This window comes from Lithobates pipiens, unplaced genomic scaffold (genome assembly GCF_037356315.1).
Source record: "Lithobates pipiens isolate NorthernLeopardFrog02 unplaced genomic scaffold, aLitPip1_a1.2 Scaffold_10, whole genome shotgun sequence".
NCBI lineage: Eukaryota > Metazoa > Chordata > Amphibia > Anura > Ranidae > Lithobates > Lithobates pipiens.
The window spans coordinates 133,444,500-133,460,605 of record NW_027507686.1 but is presented as its reverse complement, the minus strand read 5'-3'; the positions used below and the strand labels follow the sequence as shown (position 1 = coordinate 133,460,605).

The following is a 16,106-nucleotide window of genomic DNA, read 5'->3' as shown; positions in this document are numbered from 1 at the left end:
CCACCCTAAACAATAGTTGGTGGCAATAATGTCCCTATTTTAAGCAAATCTTCAAGCTCTTAAATTGATCATAGATGGATCAAGATTTGTCCAGTTCAGGGGGGAGGTGGGGGGGGGGGGGGCTGGTCGAATTTCAATGCATGCACTGAACAGAGGTTGATCTAATGATCGATTTCTTTGGATTGGGAATGTTGGAAAATGTTTCTTGATCCCTGTCCGAGTCCCTGCTGTCAGAATACAATGTGTAGATGGAGGAATCCATTTGCTTTTCTTCAATCAGCCCTGGCGGTTTGGAAAAAATTTGGTCCAAATCCTGAATCTGCTCTGTTAGTCTTTTTTAATCCCCTAGTTAATGAATAAAGATTTTTTTTTTTAACTGCAGTTCAGAAAAGTCAGTTCACCAGCCTGACTACACCATTGTGCAGGAATTTGTAAATCTTGTAATTGGATGGATAGAAATGCAAATCCTATTGCAGGTAAAACAGCTTCCATATTAGCATTCCAATAGTATGTTTAGCTGTTTGACAGTTCAGCTTTAATTGAGATAAACACTGGAGTGCCACACAGTAGTGTTAAAGTACAAAGTGAGCTTATTTCAATAGAAGGTCAAACTGACCTTCAACAAGCCTTGCACCAAAACTCAACTAACTGTGCACCTTCAGAAAACCTGCCCTGAGAAATGCACTTCAGTTACTGGCGCAAGTGTATTTTCAACAGGAAGGATGAAGTTTACTAAAACTGGAGGGTGCAAAATCTGGTGCAGCTTACATAGAAACCAATCCGCTTCCAGGTTTTATTGCCAAAACGTAATTGAAAATGCTGAAGTTACAAACTGGCTGGCTACCATGAACAGCTGCACCAAATTCTGAGTGAAGTGTCTATAAAGAGGCTGCTGCAGATCAACTGCATTAGATGTATTAAACGATAAAAAATAAAACTAGTTTAGATGCATTAGCTGATTAGGATACACTAACAAACTGAAGCCAAAGTACAGGTTACACTTTGGTTACACAAGTAGTTACAGCAACAGTTTATAGTATTTTATTTTGGGATAACGACATTACATTAATAAATATAAGCCGATCATTGTAAGCACCCCTGTCAGTGGTAAATGGTTTGTCTCATCCTTGTAACTAATACATCTGGAGTAGCACTTGTCCTTTTGACAAACAACAAACTTGTTGGTTGGTTCACCAAAAATAGAAGAAAGAGCCTGAAAAAGAAAATTAATGCAGCCATCATATCTAAGAATTGGTAAGCTGCAATATACAGTAATACAAGTTTTTACACACATGTTTCTTTACAAATCTTAAAGAAACTGTTGGTGCAGTGAAAATGTAGGCCAGAGCTGAACCATTTTGTATTATTGCTGTGTGTTTTTTTTTTTATATCTATATAAAAAGAGAAAGCGTTTGTGCTGTCTAACATAATTTGTGCTTTCAGCTATTATCTTTTACAATTGAACTAACAGATCCAATCTAGTTGGTTGGATTCTAAGCAATGCATATAGATCTCTTCACTCCATATTTTAGAGTTGGCGTGATTTATACTGTTCGCCATATACCTTCTGGCAATAGAAAAGTTAAAAGTTCCTTCTTCGCCACTGAAATCTTCAACCATTTCAACCTCTTAATACAAGTGTTAGAATATTCATGCCAGAAGGCCGATTACCCATTGCCTGTCCCTTTAATCCTTTTCTTTTAAATAACTAATGAGAAACATTTAAACTCATTACTCTTCCTGTGGGGGCCTGCAGGTCGGCTAATCTTATTATTTATGAAGTGATGTGCTCTGTGATAGTACTTAGTGCGTGTTAACAGATGCTATTATCTCAAGCTGAATCGAGAATGCAGGAGATATATGAGAATGTTATATGGTGATTCCACAGCAGGCGTGTTATGTACGACGGGCTGAGTGTAGAGGACCACAGAGAGACAATAAAGCACACCACGACACTAGCTCAGGAGGTGCCAGAAAGTCATGTTACAAGTCCATTTATAAATCCCAAGGGACAGTCACCATTAGGAAGAATTCATTTTTTATCCAGAAGGAAAAAGCAGGCGTTTCTTTCTTTTTTTTTTTTTTTGGGTGTTTTGCATTGTTTTCATATCAGGTTTCTGACTCATATGGTGTACTGCAGAAAAATAAGTGTATATGTATATACATATATATGACAGTTTAACTCGATTTTAGGTTTGAGAGATATATTTAAAGGTGTTCTGACATACTTTACATATATATTTCTCTTTGTACTTGTCTAGTATAAATAGTGGAAATGAGTGTTATAAACAATCACATTATTGTTATGGCCAGTCCTTAGTTTGCATAAAGAAGTAACAGTCTAACATAAGAAAAAGAAAAAAAATCCTTAAAGTGAACCTGTGCTATGCCAGTTCTTTACATTCTCAGCAAGTTACAAGAAAGCCAAAATGACCTAAAAAAAAAAAACCTTTGTGTGCAATTGTGCGCAAAAGTGGCAAAACATGGTGGTATGTAGCCTTCTGGCTTAAAACTTCCAAGACTTTTCACTAAGTATTCCTACAGTAATTAACATAGCAATAGCCTCTTGAGAGTGATTGCTGTGTTAATTAGGTTAGTCAATTGTAGCAGAATTAATTGAGCCATTTACACCTATTTCCTTAGGAGCATAGTGACCCAAGCTTTTACTGGCCTCTAACAGTACAAAATTCCAAAGAAGTGGCAGACTGACTGCTGCAAATCGGGTTAAAAAGCTCCCTGTTGGTGGACTTGCCATTGAAACATCATAAGGCATCGGTATTGTTATGCCTTAAAACAGACTATAACAAGACAATGCTGATTTATGATTTTTTGATGCTTCCTATGTGGCAAAAAGCCCACAAAGGACTCATAAAACTTATAATTGATGGAAGGGTAATCCAAAGGCATCATATCCATAAATGCCTTTTGATATAATGCAGATTTATATTCATGTCATAAAAATAGAATGTATTCTGTTGTAATAAATCATATTTCTTTCAGTGATCAGTGGAGAGAACTAGGGAATTAAAAAGATTAGTATGTTAGTGACAATTTTGATGCAAATTGTAATGTCCTGAGTTTGCTGCATGAGGTTTTGTAGGTGGATACATTACAGTTGTGCTCATAAGTTTACATACCCTTGCAGGATTTATGATTTCTTGGCCATTTTTCAGAGAATATGAATAACACAAAAAACTTTTCTTTCACGTAAAGTTTGTGTTTGGCTGAAGCCATTTATTATCAGTCAACTCTTTTTACATCTTAATCACAACAGAAACTACCCAAATGACCCTGATCAAAAATGTACATAACCTGCTCATTTTGGCCTGATAAGATGCACACAAGTTTGAATGGCTATTAAAGGCAACCCTCTTCACCGGTGATATCTTTGCTTGTAATTAGTGTGTGTGTGTATAAAAAAAAAGGTCAATGAGTTTATGGACTCCTGACAGACCCTTGCATCACTGACTTTTCTGGATTGTCAAAGGATCTGCGGGAAAAGGTAGTTGAACTGTATAAAACAGGAAATGGATATAAAAAGATATCCAAGGAATTGAGAATGCCAATCAGTAGTGTTCAAACTCTAATCAAGAAGTGGAAAATTAGGGATTCTGTTGAAACCAAACCACGGTCAGGTTGACCAACTAAAATTTCAACCACAACTTCCAGGAAAATTGTTTGGGATGCAAAGAAAGAGGACTATCTGAAAACATGCAGTGTGACTGTTTCAAGATGCACAATAAGGAGGTACTTGAAGAAAGCTGGGCTGCATGGTCGAGTCGCCAGAAGAAAGCCATTACTACGCAAATGCCACAAAGTATTCTGCTTACAATACGCCAAACAGCACAGAGACAAGCCTCAAACCTTCTGGTGCAAAGACATTTGGAGTGATGAAAATTTAGCTTTTTGGCCACAGCCATAAACGTTTCATTTGGAGAGGAGTCAATAGGCCTATGATGAAAGGTGCACCATTCCTACCGTGAAACACGGAACTGGATCGCTGATGTTTTGGGGATGTATGAGCTCCAAAAGCACAGAAAATTTTGTCAAAATTGAAGGCAAGAGGAATGCAGTATGTTATCAAAAAACACTGGAGGAACATTTGCATTCATTAGCCAGGAAGCTACGCATGGGACGTACTTGAACTTTCCAACATGACAATGATCTAACATAAGTCGACCTGTCTACAGCAGAATAAAGTGAAGGTTATGGAGTGGCCATCTCAGTCTCCCGACCTCAATATCATTGAGCCACTCTGGGGAAATCTCAAACATGCAGTTCATGCAAGACAGCCCAAGAATTTATAGGAACTGGAGGCTTTTTGCCAAGAGGAATGGGCAGCTTTACCATCTGAGAAGATAAAGAGCCTCATCCACCAATAACACAAAAGACTTCAAGCTGTCATTGATGTTAAAGGGGAAATACACAGTATTAAGAACTGGGGTAAGTAAACTTTTGATCAGGGTAATCTGGGTAGTTTATGTTGTGATTATGATTCAAAAAAAGTCAATTGATAATAAATGGCTTCAGCCAAACACTAACCATGAGTGAAAGAAATTTTTTTGTGTTATCATTAATATTCATATGGCCAAGAAATCATAAATTCTGCCAGGGTATGTAAACTTATGAGCACAACTGTATACTGGAAAATTTTGCTGTGTACCCCAAACAGACTTTGCAAGTATCCCCTCCTGATTATGCTACCATTAACTATAGTGTATGTGTTTTTTTTTTTTAATTTAATTAAAAGTCTCAATACCTTTTTTTCAAACTACAGCTGTGTGGTCACTTAATCCCCCTCTGCTCGTCTTCCCAGATTTATAGAGATAAGTTCGAGGGGCCAATATTTCCTTGTGACATCAGCCAGCTAGCACAGGGGGATCAACTGCCCGCACAGCAGTGATGGTGGAAAAGGAAAATGAAATAGAAATATAAAAAATGGCACTTGAGCCTCACCCAGAGTAAGTAAAGCTTAGGAAGGGGTTCAATGAAAACTGTCTCTCTACCTAGTTAAAAAAAAAAACAACACTAATCTCAAGTAATAAATGGGGTGTGTTTCTCTGAGTCAATGCTGGCATATAAACAAAAAGGAATAGCATCCAAAAAGAGATTCTTCAATAAGGAACAAAAGATATATATCAAAGATATTAAACTTTATTTTAAAGAGAGATCCACATAAAACATAGATTGACATTAAAGAGTTAAAAATGTACAACATTGTCACTACACTGGTAGCTACCACAAACACTCAGTTCACATACTGTCCGATATAGTAGATTATCAAGCCGGCTAGTGTATTCACCTAGGTGGAAATTTGATTGTAGCAACACTGGATGGGCTGATCGCCAGATAACTCATTATAAGCAGTCCACCAAGATGATATAGTCAGCTGCAGCTATGATCAAAGGCTATAAAAGAATAGTATAATTAACTTCTGATCTCGGATGTGAAAGGCAATCACCTGGATTATCCCAATTTGTGAACACTGTACAGTCCTGATAGTAGGAAATGCAAGCTGGGAAGGTAGCAATAGAGATTCACAGTGATGCGGGCGGCACAGTGGTGTAGTGGTTAGCACTCTCACCTAGCAGTAAAAAGGGTCGCTGGTTTGAATACCAACCATTACACTACCCGCCTGGAGTTTGCATGTTCTCCCTGTGCATGTGTGGGTTTCCTCCGGGAACTCCGCTTTCCTCCCACACTCCAAAGACATGCTGGTAGGTTAATTGGCTTCTGTCCAAAATTGGCCCTAGTGTATGAATGTGGGTTGGGGACCTTGGATTGTGGGCTCCTTGAGGGTAGGGACCAATGTGAGTGTGCGATGTATGTGTAAATTGATGGCACTATATGGGTACCTTAAATAAATAATATAATAGAGGAGCATCTTAGTGTGATGCAATGTACAGGGATAGGGATAATTGTAGACACGCACACTCACTCAGGTTGAACTGGATGGACTGGTGTCTTTATTCAACCTTACTAACTATGTAACTATGATACGATAATTATGGATCAGATAGATGGCCAGTATGAAAGTCACAGATTAGGCAATAGACTCGGTGTCCATATACCACCTTCCACCTGCGACACAGGTGAAGGAAGGGGAATGGACAGTGAGTGTAAATATCTCAGTTGGGTATCAAATAAAACTTGTCTTGCTCACCGCTCTCCACATTCCAGGTAGTTGAACTGTGCTGGAGACAGTCTATATCCCAGTTGTGTAAGTGGGGATGGAGTGTGTGAACACCCGTTCTGTGAGCATTGCTGGTATCTGGTAACTGGCATCTTACTCTGCAAACTCCACTCAATTCAAACTTCTGCTACATTTGTCTACCAAAGCCCGCTGGACACCCGAGAGTGTCACTGAGAGGAAAGTTGATGGCAAGGTAGCTGTGTCATCTTTGAACACAATGTGGTGACGTCCTGCTGATGTATTTCGTTCAAGATTCAAATTTCTTCAGAGCATTCTGTAAAAAATGGTATTTAATCTTTTGAGTAAAAAACAACATACACTATAGTCAATAGCAGCATAATCAGGAGGGGATTAATATACGTATATTTGCTGCATATTGCAGCTGAATAGCGGCGGGGAGAAGAACCACTCTCATGCTGACAGGCAGGGAGGGAGAAGGTAACCTGACCTCGGCATCATGGCTCAGTAGCCATGATTACTCTGGTCAGCACAGACAGGGGGACACAGGAACAGCAGGATCAACTGGGTATATTACATGATAGGAGGGGACAAATTACACAGCATAAGCACTGTGCTATAGATCATGACTTACAGGAACAGGGTCTTTGTTTTTTGTTTTTTTAGTGTTACAACCACTTTAAGGTAGGAACTGAGAGCTAGGATCTTTATGGTAATCTGTCGTGTCGGGTCTAAGAGACTCCATTTTGATACTGGCCAGATTTAACATGTTTCGGGGGCGAAGAAAACAGACAGGCATGGGCTAATTTCTGAAAAGGCATTTGAGTGCAAGAAAGAAATGTTTTTGTAGTTTTTAGATAGAGAACTAATCTGTTGCTGTCTGTTTTCTTTTGGGGAGAATTTCATTCATATCCCGGATAAATGAGGAGGACTTCTCTTTGAAGGGAAGTCCCTTTGTAGGCAACTGTTAGTGGAAGAGATTCATCTACTGAAAGATTTCCCCTCATTTAATCCAGTGTAAACTGTAAAAATTGTATTTCCCATTACTTTCTGCTGCAGTGACAATGGGCACAGGAAAAAATCGTGAAAGGGTACATTTTCCCAGCAGGTACACAGAAAACTGTAAAACTTGAGAGATTTTTAAAATTTGTTGTTTAACACAAAAAAGTTATGATTTAAATATATTATTGATTTTAAAAAAATATTTAGAAGGCTTTATAAAAAAGGAACAAAAACAAAATATGTACAAAAATGTGTTGTGAAGGATAAAAAACGATTTTTGGTTTGTCTGCACATGATTGCTGTGCGTTGTATTGATTATATGAAATTTTTATTTTCAAATAAAGAACATTATGAGGACTGGAAGTATGGGTTCCATAACATGGGGTGGCAAATGGAATTGTGAGCTTTGCGCATTATATAAGCCAAGCAAGTAGTGCTGTTCTTATTTGAAACATTGCATTATTCTTATCTACTTTAGGTTACAATTTCCCTCAGTACTGTGACTGCTAATATTATACAATGCTTTGCCTATTTACATAGAGATTAATTCTGCTTTTGGATGTTTGTTTCCTTCTGATCTGGAGAAGCTTGTCCAGGGTATTTCATGATGCTCCTTTTGAAGTCCATATCAGGCTTTGAAGCGGTTTATTTGTTGTTTAAGTGATACTGGCTTGAATATGTAAATGGTTAATAATGCTAAAGGGTTTATTTTTCATACTAGCTCTTAGCAAGTTCTATAACAATGATAAATCTCTGTTTTGGCAACATTCCTGTCTACAAACCAGCTTCGGCCCTAAGATGACCACAGACTTTAGAGGCAGTCAAATTATTCACTCCAGGTACAAAACCCGTGAAAACTTAGCTGAGATTTTTAAAGCCAACATTTTATTGAATGGAAATAAAGGTATGCCTCTCCAATTGCTTTCCACCTACCTAGGGCCACCCACAGAAACAATACATTTTTTCTAGTTCAGATTACCATCATTTCATATCTGTAAGTAGCATCCTAAATTTGTTTAGACAATGTCTTTTTGTTTGTGCATATCATTTTTCAAACAGGGCTGACTTGTGCAGCGATTTTCAGCACATTACCACTGCTCTACATTAAAAGATATGACCATTTCTACTAGTTCTCATAGTAAGATATGGGTCTGTTGGTATGTTTTCAAAGCCCCTTCTAGTTATATTAATGTTGTCTCCCAACCTACAACACGTTGCAATGGCATGCAATGCCAAGCTGCTGCTAACAAAGCAAACAGAATATTGGCATGCATTAAAAAGGGATTAATTCCAGAGATAAAACGATAATTATCCCGCTCTACAAGACTCTGGCCCGGCCGCACCTAGAGTATACTGTCCAGTTCTGGGCACCAGTCCTCAGGAAGGATGTATTGGAAATGGAACAAGTACAAAGAAGGGCAACAAAGCTAATAAAGGGTCTGGATGATATTAGTTATGAGGAAAGATTGTGAGCAATTAACTTATTCTCTCTGGAGAAGAGACGCTTGAGAGGGGATATGATTTAATTTTACAAATACCGTACTGGTGACGCCACAATAGGGATAAAACTTTTTTGCAGAAGGGAGTTTAACCGGTTCCCGACCAGTGCACGCCGATGTACATCAGCATGCATGGCATGAGCAGGCAAATGGGCGTACCTGTATGTCCCTTTAAATTTGCCGCCTGCCATCGCGAGCGCGCCACCGGTGGTGCGCTCGCATGCTGGTCGGGACCCCCGTGAGTCTGGTCGCAGGTCCCGTGGACTCGATCGCCGCGGGCACACCTGCGATCGTCTCACGGGGCGGCTGAACGAGGAAATGCCATTGTAAACAGCATCTCCCCATTCTGCCTAGCAACTAGTGACACTGATCTCTGCTCCATATGATTGGAGCAGAGATCAATGTTCACTAAATTAAAGCCCAGCCCCCAACAGTTAGTAACACACCCCTAGGAACACTTAACCCCTACACTGCCACCCACTGGTTAACCCCTTCACTGCCAGTATCATTTACACAGGAATCACTTCATTTATATAGCAGTGATTGCTGTATAACTGACAATGCTCCAAAAAATGTCCGATGTGTCCGCCATAATGTCGCAGTCACAATAAAAATCGCTGATCGCTGCCATTACTAGTAAAAAAATATATTAATAAAAATGCCATAAAACGATTCCCTATTTTGTAAACGCTTTTGCACAAACCAATCAATATTCGCTTATTGCGATTTTTTTTTACCAAAAATATGTAAAAGAATACGAATCGGCCTAAACTGAGGGAAAAAAATGTATTTTTTTATATATTTTTGGGTGATATTTATTATAACAAAAAGTAGAAAATAATGTGTTTTTTTCAAAATTGTCGCTCTATTTTTGTTTATAGTGCAAAAAATAAAAACAGCAGGGGTGATCAAATACCACCAAAAGAAAGCTCTATTTATGGGAAAAAAAGGACGTCAATTTTGTTTGGGTGCCACGTCGCATGACCATGCAATTGTCAGTTAAAGTGACGCAGTGCCGAATCGCAAAAAGTGGTCTGGTCTTTGACCAGCAAAATGGTCCGGGGCTGAAGTGGTTAACAAGACTTATGGCCATTCATTAAAATTAGAAGAAAAGAGGTTTAACCTTAAACTACTTAGAGGATTCTTTACTGTAAGAGCGGCAAGGATGCTTAATTCCCTTTCACAGGCGGTGGTCTCAGCGGGGAGCATAGTTAGTTTCAAGAAACTATTAGATAAGCACCTGAACGACCACAACATACAGGGATATACAAGGTAATACTGACATATAATCACACACATAGGTTGGACTTGATGGACTTGTGTCTTTTTTAAACCTCACCTACTATGTAATTATGTAACGTATTTCTGTCCACATTTTTGCATACATGGTATTATGTTTTCAAAGGCCTCCCTTATACTACTCATGTAGGCTACTCGATACTGGAATTACCTTCTCCCGCCTCTATACTCCTTATAACCACCTGAGCACCTCTCAGTAATCTAATGAGGAAAGCTGCAGTATTTGCATCTCTTTAATAAGCCTTAGGGAGTATCTTACCAAAAAATTGAATTCCTATTGCAGGGGATGCCTAAAATGTTACTTGTATCTTATTGTAGACTTGTGAGGACATCTGTGATCCAATCATGCAAGCAAGGAAAGACATTTCTGGGCCATTCCATAACCATCTGCATACAGAATACTTGAATACCAGGTTGACAAATTAGGGTTGATTTACCAAAGGCAAATATGCTGTTCACTTTGCAAGGGATTTTCTTCCATCGATTAATGACTTTGGGTATTCTTTGCAATGTGAAATTTCACCAATCATGCATGGGAAAAAAGCTAAATTTTTACTTGCACATAAACTCATTAGCTAAGCTTTGGGGAAAATCCCCTTACAAAATGTAATTGTTTGCAATTAAATATTACACTTAAATTTAGGGCTTAATCACATGGTTGTTCAGGGCAGTATACCACAGAGATCAGCATATTTGTGCAGCAAGCACAGCTAGTAGTTTTGTACAAATCAATGACAGGCTGACATGGTCTGCTGCTGTTTTCTTGTAATCACACAAAGAGTAATTACATGCAGTTTGGGATAGATGAGCGGCCTTGTGCAGATAAAACAGCTGCAGGGAGCCTGTCATTGGCTCGTACAGGCTGATGGCTGTACCTGTTGTAGCTATGCACTGATCTGGGTGGTGGATGTCCCTGAATGCCCATGTGAATAAGAGCCTTTATTTTTTTTATATAATGATTATGAAATGAAAGGTGCATAGTGCAAGATTGTGCTTTGCACTCACTGTAGTCTCTTCTAACTTTGACACTCATCCTGCTCAAAATGTTGTTTATCACACGCTAGAAGTAATTTAGTATTTCTATTATTTTGAATGACCTTACAAGTTTGGAATTCTGCTGGTAAGAAAACAAATGTATTGTGACGTGTTAATAATCTTTTATCTCTTTATTGTTATGCATTACCAAAATGTATTTTTGGCACTTTTGTATCATTTAAAAGCATTGTGGTATTAGCCAGAATTTCCTTTTAGAAAGTCTAAGTTATTAAAGCCAGAAGTGCAATGCTTTTAACACCGGTACTCTTCTAAATTGATAAGCACTGGAAATGTAATGTGTTCATGTGTTACTACTCTTTAACTGGTTTTGTCTTTTCTATTTTGGGACTAAGTATTGAAATGTGCTTAATAGCTGAAAAGCTGTTATACTTTATAAGGTAATAAATCCTCATCACTAAAGAATAGAATAATGGATTAGATGATTTATTTTAATTAAGTACAATGATTTTTTAATGAAATGAAAAGCTAAAATAGAATTCAACTGTCCAGTTATGTAATACGAAATCAAACTTTTATCTAAATGCATAATCAAAGGTATAAACACGATATACCATGTGTAGAAACTGGTTTAAAAAAAAAATGAGGACACTTTCTAATAGGCATACATTTATTATATGTTGTTTTATTTTAAAATATGTTACTTTTGGATAGAAATAACAACACACTGACTTCAGATAAAAGTTAATAGTCTTATCTGTATTTATTTTTGCAGGTGCAGATGCAGATTAGCAAAGTCATTACCTGTGGACCAGAGGCCTCGGTGCTATCCATTTTGGGAAGAAGGCGATTCATCATTTCCAATGCCTTTTGACCTAAGCAAAACATTGTCAGAACTAGAAGACCTGAGCAAAGAAATGGACTTCTAAAAATACTGGTCCAAGTGCCAGATATTTTATTTGAACAAGCAAGCAATGTTGACTGTGTAGTAAAATATAATGTATGACAGGCCTGATAAGTAGTGCCTTTAAAAAATATTGTTGTACAAGGGAACTAGTTCGCCTTTTTTTACTGGCTTCACATATTTGATTAGCAATTATTTTGTAGAATTATTTTTACTCACAATGTGGTTAATTTTATGAAATTCCTAATAAAATACATCATGTATTAAGACCATGCCAATTTAAAGGATATTTGGCCCACATATTAAGCCCTGACTATTGAAACCTTACTTTTTTTTTGTTTTTACGTTTTTTCTTTGCTAACAGCTACATGGGTTTACTTATACTTCTTCTCATCCTTTTTTTATATGTATGTGTAGTGACAGACACACATTGAAGGTAAAGGGGAGAAGAATTTCACAAAGCAATTCTTCAAAAAGGGACAGGCAAAATTATCAAAAATATGAAGTGTTTATTACAAAAATTCACTTAATACTAATTACTTATAAATTGTATGACATAACTCCACCAAATACAATAAAATTAGACAACGTTGCCTTATGACACAGATGGCCACCACACCCAGACACACCCCTCACCAATATCATTAATTACTGATTAGGATCCCTATGTTGGTATATGTCAGTGATGGTGAACCTTGTCACCCCAGATGTGTTGGAACTACATTTCCCATGATGCTCATGCATTCTGCAGTGTAGTTGAGCATCATGGGAGATGTAGTTTCAAAACATCTGAGGTGCCAAGGTTCGCCATCACTGGTATAGTTGATAGTAGTTTTAAAGCAGATTGCTTAGTATTGCATGGATGCCACACATAGAGAGTTAGTCCTGTCCGTAACTTAATTGAATAATGACAATGGCCAATGATTCACGCATTTGACCCTTGTGACATCAAATAAAAATGTATATTAAACAGTTTGCAGATCTAGTATTGGAGTGCAGGCAAGATCCCTGGTAATGCAGATGAGAAGGTAGACAGAACATGAGTATTCAGAGTTCCTTCAGTGTGTGTGTATATATATATATATATATATATATATATATATATATATATATATATATTTTATATATATATATATATATATATATATATATATATAAATGGCTATTAATAGATGGGGACAGGCTAATGGATCGCTAAGGGCAGGTGAGTATATGTATGTACTCCTCTCAGCCTGAAAGTGAAGAACAATACAGCTCACCTCTCTCCCAATGTCCACTACATCCAAAGCATCAGTGTGAAGCCAGCGTTCCGCCCGTTTCTGGCTGGGAAGGTGACCTCCATCTGTATCTTCAGATCTCCCAGATGCAACCAGTGTCAGTGGATATCCTGCTTGTTAAGAGCTATTTATGGCTCAAACACTCCGATAGCTTTTTTTGAATCTCCTGGGAAATGTAGAGAGGAGTTGACAGCTGGTGGGTGGGTCTGAGCCCTCGCTACAGGGAGCGTGATGGCGTCAACCTGATGCGTCTCACTCATGACCTGAGTTTCTTCAAAGCATGCGCGGACATCTGGTAAGTATCCTTAAATAGCCCTTGTGCAGTACAGTGATTGGTGTCTGTGGATCAGCAGGCATCCACTTCCGGTTTTACGGCCATTTACACAGAAAAACAACAACAATCCAGCTGGCCAGCCACGGAGTGCAGTGAAGCCCCAAACACCACAAAGAAAATAAAATAAAATAAAAAATGGAAAAAACAGTAATTATGAAAATCAAGAAGAAATAAAAGGTAGTAACGATCAAATCAAATTAATAATTTTAAATTAAGTGATAAAAGTCTAAAGGGGCCTGCAGACATCCCATCAGACCATATCAAATCTTGGATATAGTACAATATAAAGTGGCTACTGGGATATGTGGAAGCCGAGGGTTGTCATGAATAGAAAGGGGGAAAAAGAAGGGGAAGGGGGGAAGTGGCGGGAAGGGAGAGAGGGCTTTAAGGAAAAAGAGGACATGGGGGGAAGAAAAGAGGGGAGGTGGAAAGGAGAGAAAGGACAAGGAAGAAAAATCTTCCAAATACCCTGTGATATTTGGTTGCAGTAGATGTGTTTGATCAGAGGATCTCTTTATTGAGACACACATTGGTCCCAATTGAGAGAGGATTAGGGAGGATTCCCAAGAGGGGGGGGGGGGGTTTGAGAGCAGGACAATTAAGAGGACTTGGGGTTCAAGGAACATCGATAAATTGCATTTATTGTTGAGCCAGGGGTTGCATACTGCTTAGATTAAAAATCCAAATTTTTCTTTCTGACAGAGAATCCTGTCAAAAACACCCCTTCTTAGGGGTAAATTAAGTCTGTAAATACCCTTAAAGGAAAGTCCCCTAGGGTCGCTGTCATGATAATTTATAATGTGAAGGGCAAATAGAAATCTTTCTTGATGATGCTGTGGATGTGTTCACTAACTCACTAAGCTCACTGATTTTTAGCTGTCTTTTAGTCTTGCCCACATAGTTCTTACGACATGGGAAAGTCAGAATTTAGACTACACGAGTAGTGGTGCAGTTGATGAAATTATTGATTTTAAATTTCTTTTTGCCATCAGAGTTGGTGAACACATCCGTTGTATCTACAAATTTACAGACTGCACACCTACCACAGGGATACATACCTTTCATAGGTGGTAAATCAGAAAACCAGGTGGATGTGGTTGATCTTTGATATTCAGAGTGAGTAAGGCTATCTTTAAGATTTCGAGATAGCCGAGCAGTCATTAGAGGGTGGTCCCCAGCAATCTCACCAAGAATAGGCGATCCCGACAAAATATGGCAGTGGTGGTCAAGTATGCTTTTTACCTGGCCCCACTGTGCCCCATACTTTGTGATTATCCTATTGGGTGCCTGTGATTGAGTTTTAGGTCTTATACTTTTAGTTTTGTCCAAAAGAACTCCTCTATCCACATCTATAGTTCTTTTTTAGCCTTTCTAATGCATTTGTGCAAGTACCCCCTTTCCTTGAACCTGCCATATAGTTCCCTTGCCTCACTCCCAAAGTCCTCTTCCTGTGAGCAATTTCGTTTAATTCTAAGGAACTGGCCCACTGGTATTCCTTAGATTAGTGATCAGGCATAATGACTAGTGGCTTGTAGCAGTGTATTGGCTGCTGTCTGCTTGCAGTAGGTCTTAGTTATAATCCTACCGTCTTTCACTCCAGTGGCTAAGTCCAAGAAGGGTAGGGTTTGCTGATGAAAAGAGAAGGTGAGTTTACTGTTTCTTTTATTGTAATTCAGTTCATCAATAAACTGAATCAGTTCTTGAAGTGTACCCCCATATCATAAGCACTTCATCAATGTACCTCAGCCACAAATGGCTGTGGCTGATGTACAATGGCAACAAAAATACCAACCTCCTTCTCCCAAAGACCAAGATGGCATACGAGGAGGCCCATGGTGCACCCATCGACATCCCCCTGATTTGTTGATATTTGGCACCCAGAAATTGGAAAAAATTACGTTCCAACAAAAAATCCAAAATGTCAATAATGAACTCATGAGAGCAACCCTAGGGAACTTTCCTTTAAGGGTATTTACAGAATTAATTTACCCCTAAGAAGGGGTGATTTTGACAGAATTCTCTATCAGAAAGAAAAAATTTGGATTTTTAATCTAAGCAGTATGCAACCCTTGGGTCTTAACAATGAATGCAATTTATCTGTGTTCCTTGAACCCTAAATCCTGTTAATTGTCCTGTCCTCAATAAAAAAAACACAACCACCCCCCCCCCCCCCTTGGGAATCCTCTCTAATCCTCTCAATTGGGACCAGTGTGTGTGTCAATAAAGAGATAATCTGATCAAACACATCTACTGCAACCAAATATCACAGGGTATTTGGAAGATTTTTCTTCCTCTTCCTTTCCCTTTCTCTCCTTTCCACCTCCCCTCTTTTCTTCCCCCGCTCCCCCATGTCCTCTTTTTTCCTTATCTCCCTCTCTCCCCTTCCTCCCTCCCCGCTTCCCCCTTTCCAACTCTTCTGTTGTTCATTTTCTTTCACCCTTTTTCCCTTCTTTTTTCCCCTCCCCCCTTTTCTATTCATGACTTTCTTCATGGGTCTGGAGGCACAACCCTCGGCTTCCACATATATCATACTTTATATTGTACTATATCCAAGACTTGATATGGTCTGATGGGATGTCTGCAGGCCGACGGCGTGCCCCTTTAGACTTTATCAATTAATTGGGTATTTAAAATTATTAATTTGATT

At 38.6% G+C, this 16,106-nt stretch overlaps 1 protein-coding gene across 1 annotated transcript in view; it reads left to right on the top strand.

Moving 5' to 3' along the window:
• Positions 1–12,117, top strand: part of FTO (FTO alpha-ketoglutarate dependent dioxygenase) — a 755,827-nt gene extending 743,710 nt beyond the window's left edge. Inside the window, exon 9 of the mRNA XM_077458193.1 lies at positions 11,720–12,117. Within this exon, the coding sequence (XP_077314319.1) occupies positions 11,720–11,873 (154 nt within the window). The 3' untranslated portion in view covers positions 11,874–12,117. The remainder of the gene's footprint in view (positions 1–11,719) is intronic.
• Positions 12,118–16,106: the final 3,989 nt, after the last annotated feature.